The sequence below is a fragment of the Plectropomus leopardus genome, chromosome 21, assembly GCF_026936395.1.
Source record: "Plectropomus leopardus strain MGB_pleo_1.0 chromosome 21, ASM2693639v1, whole genome shotgun sequence".
NCBI lineage: Eukaryota > Metazoa > Chordata > Actinopteri > Perciformes > Serranidae > Plectropomus > Plectropomus leopardus.
In genome coordinates, this window is record NC_142196.1 from 13862576 (window position 1) to 13880330 (window position 17755).

The 17755-nt window shown below is 38.9% G+C and overlaps 1 protein-coding gene across 1 annotated transcript; it reads left to right on the plus strand.

The window, feature by feature from the left end:
• The first annotated feature begins 419 nt into the window (after window positions 1–419).
• LOC121960590 (uncharacterized) lies at window positions 420–14342 on the plus strand. Its single transcript, XM_042510373.2, has 5 exons — window positions 420–785; window positions 1053–1155; window positions 2263–2422; window positions 8361–8493; window positions 11566–14342. The coding sequence occupies exons 2-5, from the start codon at window positions 1136–1138 to the stop codon at window positions 11784–11786; spliced, it is 534 nt and encodes a 177-aa protein (XP_042366307.1). The 5' UTR covers window positions 420–785; window positions 1053–1135; the 3' UTR covers window positions 11787–14342.
• Window positions 14343–17755: the final 3413 nt, after the last annotated feature.

A 17755-nucleotide genomic window follows, 5' to 3' on the forward strand; every position in this document is an offset into this window, starting at 1 on the left:
AACCTGTGCTACCTTCAAAGACCTTCGGATCAGAATTGTTGATGGACCTCAATGAAACACCCCAACAATAACCTGAAAAATGGCAGTTTTGATTAGATCTAATCTTCGAAGTGTTTGACAACTTACCGGTAATTTAAATCCTTTGACATTGCTACTTTTTACGATGCTTTTTTAAAATGAGAAACACTATTTTGGTTAATAAAACGTCAACTTAGAACCTAACTGGAATGATCTTTCTAATCTCCGTTTTCCTACGGAAAAGCAGCTCCGCATTGCTTGACTTTAATAAAACAGCAAACACATTATTCATACGTTTTTCTGTGACTGCAACAATAGCACTTGAACGTAAAAAAAAAAAAATGAGCAATTTACGGGAGGCAAGTGAAGGCACCAGTCCCGTGAACCCGCCCACTGTTAAACCAAAGAGAGCGTGAACGCGCAGGGGTGTGCTAAGTCAGTAAACGCTAGCTAGAACTCTGTAGGACTAGTTTAGTTGTTTCTTCAATGTTAAGTTAACGAGTAGCGTGTCTTGTAACTAGCTAGTAATCTTGTATATAACACCAAGAAGCTATGTTCCTAAAGCGAGTCTGTTTTAGTCGTTGTTTTGTTCGCGGCGTGGGTAAATAGAGAAGCGGCTGTTGTTGTTGTTGTGGCCTGCTACACGTTAGCTTAGCTAAACTAGCTGTAGCCTCAGCTGGTTGCTGCAGCTCTACTCATCTCATCTCCGAAACGACAAGGGAAATGACACATCTTCCAGCTATCTAAGGCTGAGCTTTCGCTTTATAGTAAGTAAAAATTAACGTCGTTGTGTTTGCACTTAGCTATACAGCTAAACCAACTAAGGAGCTTTCGTGCTAAACTTACCATCTGTTTTAAGTTACTGAAAGTGCTTTAACATTAACCTATAGCTCAGGCGGTGAGATGCTCTGAGCTTCTGGGTTTATTAAAGCGATCTGGTTGTTGATTCTAACATTTGTTACATGTGTTTGAATTGAGCAAGATAAAGATTGCCTTTATGCGAAGAAATTGCTCAACATGTTTACTGTTTTCAGGAGAAGTTGTGGTTTTGGCCAGGGATCAGCAAGTAGTTCCCCAGCTATGAGAACCTCCACTCACTGACTTACATCTCACAAAAATGGAGCTGTACTGGTACATGTGAGTACAACTTAATTCAGTTATAATTACAATACAGCGCTAAAGTCTTAGGCTATCATATATGTTATGTTAGTAAGGTTGTAATGCGGGTATATACACATTTATTTATCAGTCTCTTTGTTAAGAATAAAACAAAGAATATAGAGAATATGTACTATGTATTAAAACACCAACAAAAAAAGTCAGAACAAACCTCTCTGAAGTCAATCTTTAGTTGTAAAAACATGGAATTATACAACCATAACAAAAGGTAGCTCAAACAATCAATATTGAGCTTTGGGCATGTCTTGAATGCAACCTGGTATAAAAACACCAGAAGTTTTGTGTTGTAAATCTCATGTTGTCAGACCAGGAGAGTTCAAGACATGCTAAGTGAAAAGGAAGGTTACACTAAAAACGTACAACTTTAGCCTGTTAAAGTAGTTTTATTCTCAGATGTTTGTGTTTTTAATACTGCATACATATGCTCTATATTTTCTGGTTGTATTGTAGTATGGAGATTTCTGAGAAATAAATATGTATGATTATTATAACCTTGCCAAAATAAGAGTTTAAGGTGGCCTAAGGCTTTCACACAGTACTGTTATCTCCTGTATTTATTTAATTTTATTTTATGTTTTGTAAAAGTAGAGTTGAGGTCTTTTTTCCACACCTTCCATAGTATTATCACCTTTTTCCCATAATATGTATTAATAGCATATAATGGCTGCACAAGCTGTTATGATTATTTACCATCATATTAACATTATTATAAAAAATGTAGTTGTATTATCATTTTACTTTAAACTATTTTGTCTTTCAGTTGTTTTTCCCCTTGCTCACACACAAATATCAGAAACATGGGTGCCATATTTGACAAATTTAAAGTGCTTTTAAAAGATATTATAATTAGATTTTTGTCATTGTTTATGTCCTACACATGTATATTATGTTAAATTTAGTATGTCTCCTTGTCTTTCTTTATGTGTCCTTTGATCATTTCCCACCTTTCATATCATGGTTGTACCCATAAATTCACTACTATTAAAAAAAAACAAACAAAAAAAAAAACCTGATGTATAAAGCTGTCCATCCCTGTCTTATCCTGCTCTCCTCTTTACTCCACAGAGTTGTTATTATATTCATTATTATCAAGATATTCTTCTATGTGTGCTGGTACCGATCAAGACAGAGGCAGCTGGCAGCATACTTGAGCAACCCACGCAATGCTCAGATAGTCATTGTCGGAGGAAGGGCCTACCTCCATCAGATGTGTGAAAGACAGAGTGTAAGTGCATACCCCCACATACACACAAACACATCCTACATTTGAAACGTATAATCTAGCTGTCAGCTACTGGAGTGGTTTTGCGCCTCCGGGATATGTCTTTATTATGGAGTATAAGGTTTTGGTAATAAAGAGAATCTTTTTATGTTGGCTGACTTCAGTATGGTACACTGAGCAGAAAGAATTTGTAACATAGCAGCAAAGTCGTCTCCTTTCAACAAAATTGGCCGTTTTGAATGAAAAATGTGGTACCTTTGTGATTTGTGTACATCCAAAGAATATTCTTTCATCTTGGGGATAGGGAGGGTGTGCGTGCTCTTTCAGGGCAGACACATTGCACTTTAAAACACAGCCCTGCTTGACTTCATGTTTGCTTTGAAACTGTTTTCCATTGCTGTAGCTTTACATGTTGCTGTTTAACTGAGCTTTAGTAAACAACCGTGTTCAAATTGAGCTTAAAGAGCAACTACACCCTCAAATTCTCAGAATCAGAAATACTTTATTGATCCCAGAGGTAAAATTGTGAAAGAACTGCTAGAATCCTCTCTCTCAGCATATTTAAGTGACAGACTGTGACTTTTGGTGGTGTGGTAGTGTGTGGTCAGCGAACTGGGGGACACCGACCGACTGACCACCACCCGATACATGAATAGAGCTGGTAATCAGAGCTATCAAACCTTGAGAAGCTGCTGTCACTCTCTGTTTCTCTGCTGGAAAACCTGATGTCTCGTGCACCTTTGAGATGAACAAGAAGCACATTTATGGTCCTTTGAGAGAGTCAAGGAGTCACGCGCACAAAATATTCAGTTTTTTGCTCTTATTCTGAAAAAGACAATATTCCTACTAAGATGTTTACATGTCTAATGAAAATGAGTATTCCACTAACACTCCTGTGTACATGCAGCCGTGCATATTCCAAATTATGTGCCCTGATGTGCTGCGTATCACATTCACATATGGAGAAGTAGGACAGCTGGAGACGCTTGTCATTTTTCTTCTTTGCATCAAAAAAGGATTTTTTCACAGTTTCCTACCGGTGGCTAACATGTTCGACTCCCACTTTCCTTACTTCACCTTCTTGAAAAGTTGATATTTTATCAACCAGAAATGTGGGATTTTCTTTTGCGTGCATCTCTACCCCACAGCTTTGCAAACTGTTGGCGAATTGGTTTGTGTACCACGTACCCTTGACGACACAGTAAAAACTACAGTAAAATCCCTGGTTGAGGCAAATATTCCAAATTGGCTGTATACATGCCCAAAAAATGCTCCTAAAATTCAAATAATACCAGCATATCCCATGTCTTAATCGGAAAATGCAAAATTCAGAAAACAGGCTAATTCGGAATATTTAAGGAATATCATAAGGAATATGCTGTTTCCATCAAATTCAGAATATTTTCATAATAAATGTGAAATACGGGTGTGCATGTGGCTGTAGCCACTGTTGAGGTAACAGTGTTGTGGCTGAGCTAGTAGCAGCTCTACGATAAGAGACTCCAGTGTTGTGGGGGAGTGTCGGTACAGTACAGAGCGTTACTGTGCTTTTTATCACAGTTAACACAACTGTCGTTATAATATCTTTTTATACCTTAACATACGTAATAGACCTCGGAGTCCTTCCTATTTTGTGACAGTTTGGTGGTTGGGAATTCAGCTGAATCAGACGTTAAAATCCAAGTGGACCCCACAAGCTAATTTTAAGCAGAAAAAGCAGGTTTTTACATAAACAGTGTGTTGGAAAAATCAGTTTAACACCATATGCCAACAAGAATCTGTGTAATAATTTGTACTGTGATAACAACCATTTTGCATGTAGTTCCCCTTTAACTTCTTCAGTATTTTTTGGCCCAGCGGCAGACACACTGAAAGTGGTGCGTCACTAAGCGAAGTTCAGCCCTATTCTCAGAACTGTCGCTGTTTTTATCCAATCGGAGTATGCAGCCCCGGAGTAAGGGAAAGTCAAATAAGGTCACAGTTGTGTTACATTTTTGCAGAGGAGTTGTTTGCTCTCTCTCTCGAGAGGACATGTGGTTTTCAGTCACTTTCACTTTGAGTAGAATGATGAAAAAGGCTACATTCCACTTTCAGTGACATGCTGAGCGAGTTTGTGGACGTGTATTAATAGCTACACATTTCTGGTTTGCATGTGTCTGCTTACATTTTTCTGTTAAGTTGGTTTGACCTTGTTGACAACAGATGTCTGGCAGGACAGGTTACAGCTTGACAGTTATTCAGTTAATAGGCTTTTTTGAACAAGTTTGTAAAATTTCAACCATGCATGTGAGATTTTTCTGTGCAGATATCACCAGTCAGGCAGAAATGTATGAATCTTAGAAGGTCTTGTATTTCCTTTATCTGACAAAGTCCAGTTGTCAGTCACTGATGTTCTTTATGCTGCCCTTTTTTTTCTTGAAATCTCACAGTTTATATCTTTTGTCCCATGTGACTCATGAGATAGATTGGAGAAAAAGAATGGTCTGCCCTGGTGTTTAATTTTTTTGAGATTGTTATGAGTTTATGTGGTTAGTTCGAGCTGCCCTTAAGAGTAATTTGACACTGGTATGACCTTCGTAGTGTTTTTCTGTTTGCTTTGAAACTTTCTGCATATTGCTGACACACATGCTTTTTATACATATTTGAAATTGGCTACAAACTGCAGGCTTATCTTTTATTGTTCCCCTCAAGTGCTACTTGAATTTACCAACATTATTGTGTTTATGTTCTCAGTGGTATGTGTAGAATAGTAATGCCTTTCCTTGAAATCAGTTTGTTTGGAGTCTTTTCTGTGGGCTAAGCCACAGGTTTAGACAGCCATCATGATCGTGCTTCCCCCTGGGCCTTTCTGCTTTACTGCCTCTCTAAAACACCTGGAAGCAATCGCCATGATTCAGAACCATCCCAAAATATGCTCTGTGAATCATATAAAACAGGTTTCTGTGACGTCTTTCCAACTCAGATCCAACTTTTGCCCACTTCGCCCACTTCTTGGTAGATATTGCAGAAGATACTGCAAGAATGAAAACGACATCCACACATTTCTCAAAGAAATGATTCATTTAAATGGAAGTCTGCATTAAAATTCAGTTTAGTCATTTCCCGATACTGCCCCAGTGTCTGAGATATTAATCAATGCAGTGTTTTCATCTAAGAGGCACAGATGTGATATTTTTAGCGTTGTTTGGAACATTTGTGCAACAGGAAATGCCCCATTTGTGAAAGAATAAGTAAATAAATGATACAGTTGAAACTGAGAGTTGCCAGGACTTTTGACCTTGAGTTTTCCCCAGACCAGTTATAATATCCTGTGTTCTATGGGAAATGCTGTCTGACTTTAAGAGGAAGTCCGGTCAAGTTTGATATCACCATTCTCAGTGTGTATACAATTGAGTCCACTCGGGTTGCAGCGATATACTGGTTTTGAGGTATACAGTGATATGAAATTTGACTATTATCATACAGTGTACATTTGCTTATCTAGGTTATGTTTTTAAAAAATGCAACTGGATTGATAATCTCACCTTTAGTTGAGTTATTTTCAAAAGGGAGACTTAATAATTGTTTCACTTCTTAATTATAGGGATAAAACATTTGTTCGACCAAAACTAAACCTTCTGTTTTCATTCTCTCACGGGTCACTCTGACTGATAATCATAGTAATTCTGTAATACCATGATACCATGGAACTGCAGTATTTTCTGAGATGTCTACATACCGTGAAAATCTCATACGGTTTCAACCCTAAAGTCCACACAATTTGTGAAAGGCTACCCTAAGCTGGTTTCAGTGAACCAGTTAAAAGGCATCGTCACCAAATTCTGACAGTGTATTTAACCTTTCTGACCCTCTGAAAATCTGTTCTTGTGAATAAAGCTGAAATAAATGCCCTTCTTGGCTATTATTTTGAAATGATCTCTTATGGACATAGCATACATGCTTAACACAAGGAATGTATGGTAACATGAAATATGTAGAGTTGTAAAAAAATTGGATTTAAATGTCTCTTGCCTCAGTGTATTTACATATATGTTCTTTCTGCTTTACATACAGGCTAGTTACATGTCTAGTACAGAAGCCCTTGTACCTCCTCTTTACATTTATCTTTCTCTTTTTCGGTCTTCTACCTCTCCCTCCTCCCCTCCTCCAGTCTGTAATCTGTCCTTATTCCACAGCTTCTCTCTTTGCTCCTGCGTTCTCTCCTACGTCCCTCTCTCTTCCCCTTTTTGTTTTTTTTCCCTTCCCCTCTTCTTTTCTCTTTTCCCCCCGTGTTCCCTCTGCCGTCTCTGGTGTATAATGTTCCCTGTTTAGATTTTAATGGAATCTGCAGCAGGGAGGCCCCACGGTCATCCATAACCCGGCACCCTGAAAGTTTTCTGGAGAGACGCCAAGACGACTTGAGTCCCGGGCTTAAATGAATCAAACATAGTGGAGAGAAAAAGTCTTGATGTAGTATCACTCACTAAACCTCTCGGACAGTCTTATTCACGGCTACCTGAGAAGATAAAGTGAAGCCAGAAAAGCAATGAGGGAAAACTTTTGATACATGTAGGCCCTAGAGAGAGATCGAAGAGATGGATGTTTATAGATTATTTGACATCATCTTGTGTGGTTTAGCTTTTTAGGCCTACAGGAATAAGGGTGATTATTGTAGGTTATTTGTGGTTTTGTGTTTTAATTAAATGAATGCATCATTCTCCATCATTACCACAATAACAGGATGGCAATTTTAAGTAACAAAGTACTTTGCAGTTCCCAGTTTTTGCACGTTCTCAACAAGTATTTGTTCGTAACTACAATAATACAAGTAATATTCTATGAGGAGCTGTTTTTAGTTAATATGCTGCTAAGAAGCCAGCCAGATTACTCAGGTACAGCTCCATTGTTCAGAAGAGATCATACTTTATGATGTTACTCTATGATGTGTCATTTGTGTCCTCTGTTGGAGCTTTACGCAAAGATATGAATCATTCTTTAAACCTATAGGCTATCTAGTGTTGTCAAAAATATGGATTTTTAATTTTTATTTATTTATCAATTCTGAATATTTGCAATAATTTCAGTACTCAATTTCCACAGTATCAATACACCAGTACCAGTGGCGCTTTCTCACTCTTATTATCAATATCTACAGAAGTTATTATGCTCTTCTCTGCTACTAACAAAGGAAAGAAAAGTCGCTGTCATGTTACAGCCTTTTTATATTTATCTTTTAAGAAAAAAGTTAGGTTTTATGCCCTCAATGTCAGTTTGTCCCTGTGGTATCGAAATTGGTATCAAATATCAATATTTTTCAGGGTATTGTTGAGGCTAGAATTTCAACACCAAACACTAAGGCTATCATTTCAGTCTTTCTTTTTTTTTAAAGGAGCTGAAAGTAGAAATATATATTGGAAAATTATATTAACGCAGCGAGTGTTACAGCCTAATGTAATGTAGAAGACCACTGCCTATTTCTGTGGTTCACTGGCAGACTGCTCGCTCCTGCGATTTGTGTAAACGACTTTATTGGGGGGGGGGTTAACATGGATCATCAACTCTGGGGATTAAAATGTTCCATGCTGGTCGGAAAAACACATGTTGAAACACAGAAAAGGGGTATAACATGGGCAGCTCGGCACACTTACAGTATCATTAATTCCTCTTCAAGAATATTGTCTTGCTGTTTGTTTTTTGATGTTTGCACTTCAGTGTGTGTACAGACTTGCTTGTCAGTCTTGAAGCAGTGAGTTAACAAGAAGTACAATATTATCATAAGCAGCAATGTCTTCTTTGGAAATGTGTACAGTAAAACCAGCATAGTTAGTATCCTAATAGTGCTAGCAGTGTTGACACTTGTACTGTTGGCTTTTGCTTATTGATTTATGAGCACTTGTGTATTTACACATGTTTCTGCTTCTTTTGTGTGAGTCATTAACTCTGTGTCTTCTTCCTTTTTTAGCAAACGTCTGTCTGGCCTAGTTGGTATGGTGTTCAGGATGACCTGTCAATAGAAGAGCCCTCCACAGCTCTGCCACCAGCTGCATCCTTCTCCCAATTGGACATGCCACCACCATATGAGGCAGTCTCTGGAGGTAGCACACACACACACACACACACACACACACACACACACACACACACACACTCTTTCCCTTAGTGCGATACACTTTGTCTGATGCTTCTTTGTTCACCCGGCGGTTGAAAAGTTCAGCAAGGGGGACATTTTTACCCCTCTTCTTCGTCAGTCCTGGAAGCCACAGCTTGTGGGTGCTAACCACTCATATTATTTCCTCTCAGTTGTTTCCGTCATCACAGCACCCAGTAAAGTAAAGCTTGATGCAAAGGGTTAACAGGAGTGTCACTGCAAATACTGACGTTGTAGGTTGTGATTCAATGTCGAATTTCGCCCGTGCATAGCGTGACCGCAACACTAAAACAGCGTATCAAATGTGTGTTTAATTCACATTCCCCACAGTTACTACAGTTACATTTTTTCATTCACTGTGTAACGAGCGTCAGTGGGGAAAGTCCGCCTCGTATTGTCACTGAACATTCCCTGCGGTTGTGGTATTTACATAGTTTCACTTACTGTGATAGAGAGCAGAGGTCAGTGTGAGAAGGTTTGCAGTGGAGATGGTTTGCAAGATGTGTTGCTAAGAAGGAGGCAAGAACCGAACCTTAATTTAAATATGTTAAATAGGTCCTATTGTGCTCATTTTCAGGATCATGTTTGTATTTAATACTACAATATGTATACATACTCTGATGTTCAAAAACTTTGAATTGTCTTCATACTGTGTGTGCTGGGAATTCAGTATTTACCCTCTGTCTGAAACACTTTTTATCGCCTGTCTCTTTAAGCCCCTCTCCTGAAAAAAGCCCAGTCTGCTCTGATTGGTCAGTGTTTTCAGGTCTTTCACATCTAGGCTGCAAAAGAATGCAACCAAGTTATATGTTTTGCTGACCTTAGCATGTAGTGTCATGTAGTATTGTAGGGTATGCACTTTGAAAGCAGATGACAGATTTAAAGAAATCTGTCACTATCTGATGCTAAAGTAGAAAAAAACATTCGGAAAGAGTGTTCACAATGGTCCACGGCCTGTGCTCTTTGCTTAAAGGGACTTCCTTAGCTTTCTTCCATTTTTTCCCCCGTTATAGGGTTTTTTGGGGGAGTTTTTCCATAGTCAATGTTAAGGTCTAAAGACAGAAGGATGTTGTATGTTGTAAAGCAATCTGAGGCAAATTGTGATTTGTGATAATGAGCTTTAGAAATAAACTTGACTTGACTTGACTTTGGCAAAGTTTACCATGATCATCTCACACTGAACAATTTCTACGTATAGTAGCAACTTGTAGGAAAAATACAAGAAACCTTAAGTGCACATCAGTTATGTTGTAGCCTACTGCGTGACACAGCCTATGCACACTGCCATTGTGGGTGCAGCGAAACCCCCTAACACAGAAGTACAAGTCCACCTAAAGACTAAAACTACCACTCCTTTGCCCTAATCAACATAAAACCCAGTCACTGATAAGAGTACAGTTAATTCATCCAGTTATCTGAACTTGATGTGCACAGGTTGAAACTACTCCTGACAAAAACTTGCCATCGCACCTCTCTGACTGTAGGGGTCATTGCCACGACCAGCAAATGAACACCAGATGGAGTCTGAACTGCTACTCTAAAATGTAGTACTTCTATCGGTAAACTTGTCTCTTCTGATTAAAATGAGCTCACACATGTACGCACACGCAGAGTACTGTTTGCTCTAAAAAGAGAGCGTACACTGTGAGTCAGTAACTTAATCATAATGAAAGCCATCGCTTCAAGGTTTTCTTTTTATACCAGACAGACATGCCTTGATATGTACTGCTCATGTGTCAGTCAAGTCAAGAGTTAACTCATTTCTGTTATCTGTTTTTGGCAGAGCTGGTAAGGGAAAAAACAAGTCCAACTCTTTTCACTAAGAGTATGTACTTAATGTACTACTGGTGCTTTAGGAGCCATTATGAGTTTCTTTATTCTATGTTTCCCCATTTATGTTTCTCATGTCATTGTGAGTTTTTGAAAGATGAGAGAAGCTAGCAAGGTCAGGTGTTGAATCTTCCATATCAAGATTCAGAGTGTCCTCTTTTGCGAGCGGTATCTAATTTGATCTGAAGGGCTCTTTCTGTGTGACAGCAGGATGTGGTTACAGAACGCAGAAGTAGTGACATTTTAGCTCTATTTGTAGTACAGTACACAATGTTGCATCCTGAGTTTTTGCCCTCACATATGAAAAGTTTTTCGATCTGAGATACCAGAAGGTTTCTCAGGGCTTTCTGTTCAACTGTGTTCATGCTTGAATGTATACTTAGTGCTTTTGGTGAAGTCTTACAACATTGAGTCTTACACTTTCCTCATGTGTCTACGCAGACACAATTTTGCATACTGTCGTTATCAAATTGTAATTGTGCAACCATTAAGATATAAAATATACAATATTAAAAAAGTCACAGTCCAGTGCTCATGCAGAACTTCTAAAACAAATAATGAGGGTACGGCAAACATACTGGAATTGCGAAGGTGATTTGGGAAAGTGAAATTTTGTAACGAGAGCACGGCAAACAAGGAATATGGATGAGCGGACAGTAAAGAGACTACGATAACACCTTTGCGACAAGAAGATGTTTGAAAGAGAAGAAGCGCTGCAAACATAATTTTTTATTTGAGAGCGACGAAGAGGATTCAGGATTCCACGACTCTGGGTCAGTTTTTAACAACATCGTTTTGATCTGTACTTCCTCACCGTCACTGGGTTTCAGGGATTTTTACACGTGTTTGTTGTTTCTGGAAAAGGGTGTTGACTTCCACTGCATTTCGCTCCTGAGTCTCTCACACACCTAAGATTTATTGATATTAAGGGTTTTTTTTCACGTGGTGTAGCACACACTTTGGTGATGCAGCTTAGGGAGAAATTGTAAGCGTTTGATTTGATGCAGAGGACCTCAGTGTTAGTGCAAACATGTCAGAATCATTGTCACAAAATTTGATTGCAGTTCGAAGTTTGTAATCTTGTATTGATTCGTTGTACAGCCCCAGTGTTGAAGCTTATGTAACATAATGCTTATATTTCTTAAACTGCTGGTAAACTTGTTGACCTGTTTTCTCTTTTTCCTTGCAGAGGACGATCTGAAGCCCCCGCCCTACAGCGAGTGTGCTCACAGCGACGAGGCGGACGCTCCTCGTCCCTCCCATCACCCTCCTCTCATTTCTGAGGGAGGAGACACCATTAGCGTAAACGAAGCCCCACCCCCCTACACGCCATCTCCCCCGACACAAGTCAGTCAGCAAGACGTCTCTGTTAGCCACAGTGAGCCCCAATCAGACAGCAGGTCCACCTAATCAACCCCCCAATGCCAGTTTGCCTTTTCCATGCACTGCCTTTCTATATTCAACCTCAGTGATCGTTGCCAGCCTAACTCTCATCACATGAGAGCAAATGTGTATTTGGATGTGAGTATGAGTGAGTGTGTGTGTGTGTGTGTGTGTGTGTGTGTGTGTGTGTGTGTGTGTGTGTGTGTGTGTGTGTGTGTGTCTGTGTGTGGTGGTTTTTAGATCCAAGTTGTTTTTCTACTTTGTATTGTTTAAAAAAAAAAGTGGTAATCTGATGAGTTTAGCAATAACAGATCACATCAGCAAGCCTGTGTGCCTCAGTCAGGACCACAGAACTGCCTCCCAGCTAGGATGAGGATAAAATACCCTTGACCTCGAAGCTCAAAGAGAATCAGTGAGACGCAGACAAGCAGAACGACAGATACTTAAAAGCGTGTTGCTCCTGATGTCCGAGCTCGCTTCCTTTCACAGATCTAATTTAACTGACCCGCTCTACAAGCATGATTTGGGGAAATGAGAAGTTTTTAGTTCCTGCTACTGTGGTGGATAAAACGTGGGAAATTACTTCGTCTGTGTGTCTATAGACATTTTTCTGAGCAAAGCAACTTAATAGTGCGTGATGGACAATTCATAGTGCAGACAGTCTAATTAGATTTCAGTGTACCTAGCTGCGTTCATATTGAATAAAAAGTTAAATGTTTCAACTTCTGCAAACTGTTATTACTCTCAACGCCTCATTAATACTGCACGTGAGTTATCTGAAGACAAAGTATGTTGACGGAGAGCTATTTGATAATGAATGCTCTAATTGTCTTAAATAATTACCTCATTAGCATAACTGGTTATGTTTAATATATCACGGTGATTATACGGAGACATTAGGCAATTCAAGTGCCTATTACATCTGTGAATGGAAGTGAGAGAGGACAAGCGGAACAAGTGAGTGGAATTAATGAACATTTTATGGCAGCAGACAAGAGATTGTTCTCTGTTGATTTTCACCTCTGCTGCTGGATTCTGTCTGTGGCTGCTTTACAAGAGCACCTATATGCCAGAAAGCAGGACTCTGTGCGAACAGTATGAACCAGAATTTTTGTTATTTTTTCTTTAAAGATATACTATGCAGGATTTTCTTTAAAAAAAAAAAACACACAATCTCAGTCATCACTTATGACCCACTAGTTATTTGGCGGTGTATTTATCTGCAGAGACTCTGCCCTCTAGCTGTATGCTCTTATTTTCTGAGTTTGGGAATGTTATGGGCGTGTACCCCACCAGTGCTCAAGCGAGGTCGGAGCTAAACAACAAGTAGCAACCAGGTGCCAGACCGTAAGCAGGAGGCATCCAAGAGACACAGCGTGGAAAAAAATGCAAGAATAGCGAGGCAAAATGCCAAAGGAGAATGAATTTGGGGTTGGCTTTTACTTTCACTTTCTCTGGCACACGTGTTTACAGACAGTAACTGACAATCCTGCATAGTGTACCTTTTTAAAAAGTTGTGGAATAGGACAAAAGGTCTTCAAAAGAAGTCTGAGGAAAAATTGTTGCGCTGTCCCTCATCAAGTATGAAAACATTTTCTCTAGTTTTAGATCCAGCTGTGGGATAATCAGATCAGTTATAAATGGTATTGTTGAGTTAAAGGCTTTAATTGAGTGAAATATCAAATGAAAACTGTAAAACAACCCTGAAAAATTACTCACAGGGTTGTGAGGCTCAAACTATTTCTGGAGCTGAAGGCTTAACAGTCATCAACAAACTCAGTTATTACTTTTTTTTAATTGTTGCAAAATGAAGACTAACCAAAAAATATTTTTTAACATTTGTGTCTGTTCTTTGTTATCTTTATGTTAATCTGCCACAAGCAGGCAGACGTCAGCCAACTTCGTGCATTTCTTGTGTTTGTTTCTGATATAGTATTGCTTTGGGAAAGCTTGTTACTGCGCTTTCTGCTCTTTTTGTATCACTGCATTTCAGATAATCTGTGAAAAACACTGTAAGAAGATGCCCCCAAATGATCCACCTCCTGAGTTAGTTTCAGCAACAATTTAATTATTTTACACTTTCTGAACATTCAAAAAACTGAGAGAAAGATAAACAAAATGACTGCATAAATGACACTGCATAAATGTATTTGGGGCTTTTAGGAAAGAATATGCAGAAAAGGGTCTGGTCTTCATTGGGTATCAGAATTAAAATTCGTTTCAATGATAATCCTTCGCTGTGAAGACAAATCGAGGAGCATCCGTCACTGATGCCTTTAAAGAATCTAAACTTTGGATTTAAAATCTAAAGGATGCTGCATGGTGCAAATCTCATGCAGCTTTGAACTCTGTTGATATCACTAACATGGCAGATGCATGATGACAATTGACTACCCGAACCACAGTGTTACAGGCTCCCACTGTAATGTACGTTCCTGTTTGTTAACTTCATGTTCATTCCCATGGTGGGTGACATATCAGATCTCTCCACTTCGTAGCTTGTGAGTTGGGGGGAATTGACTTATTGTGTTTTGATTTGGCGGAAAATCCGTCTTCTGTATTAAAATGTTGTTCATAATTGTGCTCATGTTGTTTTCTTTCACTTTGTGCATGGAGTGGCTTATAGACAATGTCCTCATGCTCTAGAGGAACAATTGTTGCACTCTGGTTCCAAAATACACTGTCTTTACCTAATTTAAAACTGTTAATAGTTATTCCGCTTATATTTTTAAGCAGAGTTGAAAACAATTTTCTGTTTTATTTTTGTTTGAAGTCTCAAGCTCAAACTGAGACAACCTTGATGACATCATCAGGATTATTTCTAAAACTTTAGAAACCACACGACGTTACGTCATGTCAAGTAAACAACTGCATGTCTAAAATAGAAACGAGTTAATAAAATGTACGTCAAAGTAACCCTGTAGTATTTTAAGTTTTAACTTTTTGCTACAGGTAACATATTAGACAAGTTTATTTGAAAGTCTTTTTAGTAAAAAAAAAAAAAAAATCGCCTTATTTTTTAAAATAACAACAGGAGGACAGTGTTGTCGTACTGGAGATCGGTCTCACAAGCAGCCTCCAGACCGCTTTGTGATGGTCTCAACCGTGTCTCGCAATCAACCTAATTTTTACTCAGTCTTGTCTCAAAGAAGACCATCTGGACCACAACGGCTCGGATTTTACTAATTTTCCGTGAGCACAAAAGGACTGTTGAATAAAAATGGTTACGCTGATTTTAGTTTTTAAGTGTTTACATTGTTTAAACATGGCAAACAAAGGAAAATTCAGGTCTGCAATGCCTTTTGATTATTTTATATCATATATATATATATTAAAGCACAAGCATATATCAAGGTATCTTCAATGCCTTCTGTGGGTGGTTTCTATGGAAATGCAGATCTTTCAGATCAATTTGAGGAGTATCTGGTTTGCCTTGTCCACATTCATTAGTGTCATGCAGTGTTGCAATTGTCCTGCCTTGGTCTTTCTCTCTGTTCTCAACCCCCCAAAAGTCATGGTTTTGTCTTGGTCTTTCCAAACTACAGTACTGATAGAGGGACACACAAAGAAGACATTTTGTAAAAAAAGAAATTAACTTTGGATGATACTTCTTTGATATGTCTAACTAGAGAGCTGTACTGCACTGATTTAGTCCCCCAGCTTTTGTAGCTGTAGAAAATCTGTCATGAATTGAAATCTTAAGTCTGTATAGACACAAGCATGGGTAGATTATGACACAATGGGCCCCTTAGACATGCAAAAGGCCCCACTGCCTCTTTTGCATCGGAGCAAGAAACATAGACCTTCAAGTTGTTTAGCCTCTGGTTTTGTGGTTTTGCATTTCTCTGTAGTCATCACACATCTCTGCAGTTTTGTATCTCTTCTTCATTTTTTTCTCTTGGTAGTCATTTTCTGTTCCTTCACCAGATGCTTTGCATTTCTTTGTTGAATTTTTTGGGTCTTTTTTATGGTATTTTTAAGTCTCTGTGGTTGTTTTGCCCCTCTTTGTGGTCATTTTGAGTCTTTACCTTGTCAGTACATGTCTCTTCAAGTATCATTTGCAGAAAAGGGCCACGGGGGGGCCAAACAGTTTGGGCTGCTGGACTTGTGTCATGACGTCCTGTTCAGGAATCACTTCATGGACATGAAGAATGATACAAAGATGAAAAACTGTTGAAAGCACACAGTAACAAGTGAATATTGTTTTGACACAAACTTTTTAAAAAGTAGTCCTATGGTGTGCCACTAGAGAGCAGTGTTGCACCAGTGATGATTTCAGCCCCATGTTTCAGGACAGCCTGCACCTGTTGCTGAGCCGTGTGCTGACGGCAGCAATGCTGTCGGTTGGTATCATTCCAGTATTGATTGATGGCTTTTATTACACATTTTGTGACAGAAAATGGCACCGACATTTGCTCCAAAGTTTCATGCTTTAGATGGAAAAAAAAAATAATTGGGCTCGATCAAGATCAATTGTACAGCCCTCTTGTGGAATGTATAGCAGAGTAGATACTCAAGGACATTCATTTTTCACATCCTAGCCTCTCAGCTGCCGCATCACTAAGCTGCATACAAATCAGCCGAGCATGAACAATTCGCAATGTGTGTACTCTTGATTACGAACCTTTTTTGGTAAGCGAAATATTGTGCATGAGACAAATCAGATCCATTTGACAGCCGACTGCAAAAACAAGCCACGAAAGGGAAATAAATAAATGTGGAACTATTGGGATTATGATAGAAGATGTTCTCATTCTCCTGCATTAAAAAACATTTATTAGGAATTATAATGTACCTGTCTGCTATATCGACTGTATTATTTATTGTTTTTGAAGCCGATGTCGCTCTACCTGTGAAATGAAGGCAATCCATCAAGAATACAGCCTTCATTCATTCATGTATTCATGTGCAAGAGTCTGTCGGGTGTCAGTGTTAAATATAGTTGGATAAGCTCTCGGTGTTTGTCACTCCTGTATGCAGTGCACTGGTTTTGCTGTGAGTAATTGATGCTTTCAGGGGAAATATTTGCATTTTGGGAAACAGGCAACAATCCATCATTTAAACTGCTTTACTAATCATTACATCTTGGTATAAACAGTTGTATAATGGATACAACACAGAACACACACTCCTCAGGGATATTAACTGAACCCCTTCCAAGATTGTTGGGGTCTTCAAGGCTGTTCGAGAAGCAGAATAGACAGCTCAATAACCCGTTGTTGTCTGTCAAATGTCTATTGCACTTCCAAGCCTTGCATATGTGCCTATCACATGACTAGTAATCTGAGGGCAGTATGCATGCAGTGGTCATGAAAAGGAAAAACGCTCCACCTTTTGAATTCAGCAAGAAAGGCACATTCCAGGCATGGGTGAGGATGGATAAGATGTCAAAACATATGCCTGTTATTGATTTCCAACCTCAAAGTCATTTCAGGAGGGGATACCCGTCAGCACGCTGACTAAAGGAGTTATTTTACACTCTTTAAATTTTTATCTCCCCACAAATTCATATTGCATCCTTGTGCGGGCACTGTATAACATCACAACAGAGGGAATGTTAATGAGTTTTGCAGGTCATTTAACGGCTAACAGATTACCCTCTTTTCTGTGTTTGAACACCATCACTTTTTGTTCTAGTTTCTTACTTGTTAGTTTGGTTCAGTGTGATGAAGCCAAATATCCAGTTAACTACAGTCTATAATACATTTAAAGTACATTAAATAATATGGAAATGGAACCACGTCTGCTGTAATTATATGTCGAAAGCTGAGTGTGCCTGATCAGCTTCAGTTCTTCAACATCGCCTCTGGCAAGAGGCCATCTTCTTTAAATCGTATTTGTTTCAGAAATGTAGTTTGTGGGTTTAATAGTAAACAAGATTTGTCCATTTATCAGCTGCCGTGACCTGTTTACAGAGAAGGTGGTTTCCCGCTACGCATCTGTAAGGTGTCCAAACATGAACATCAGCTTGAATAAGATCAGAAATCACAGTGAAT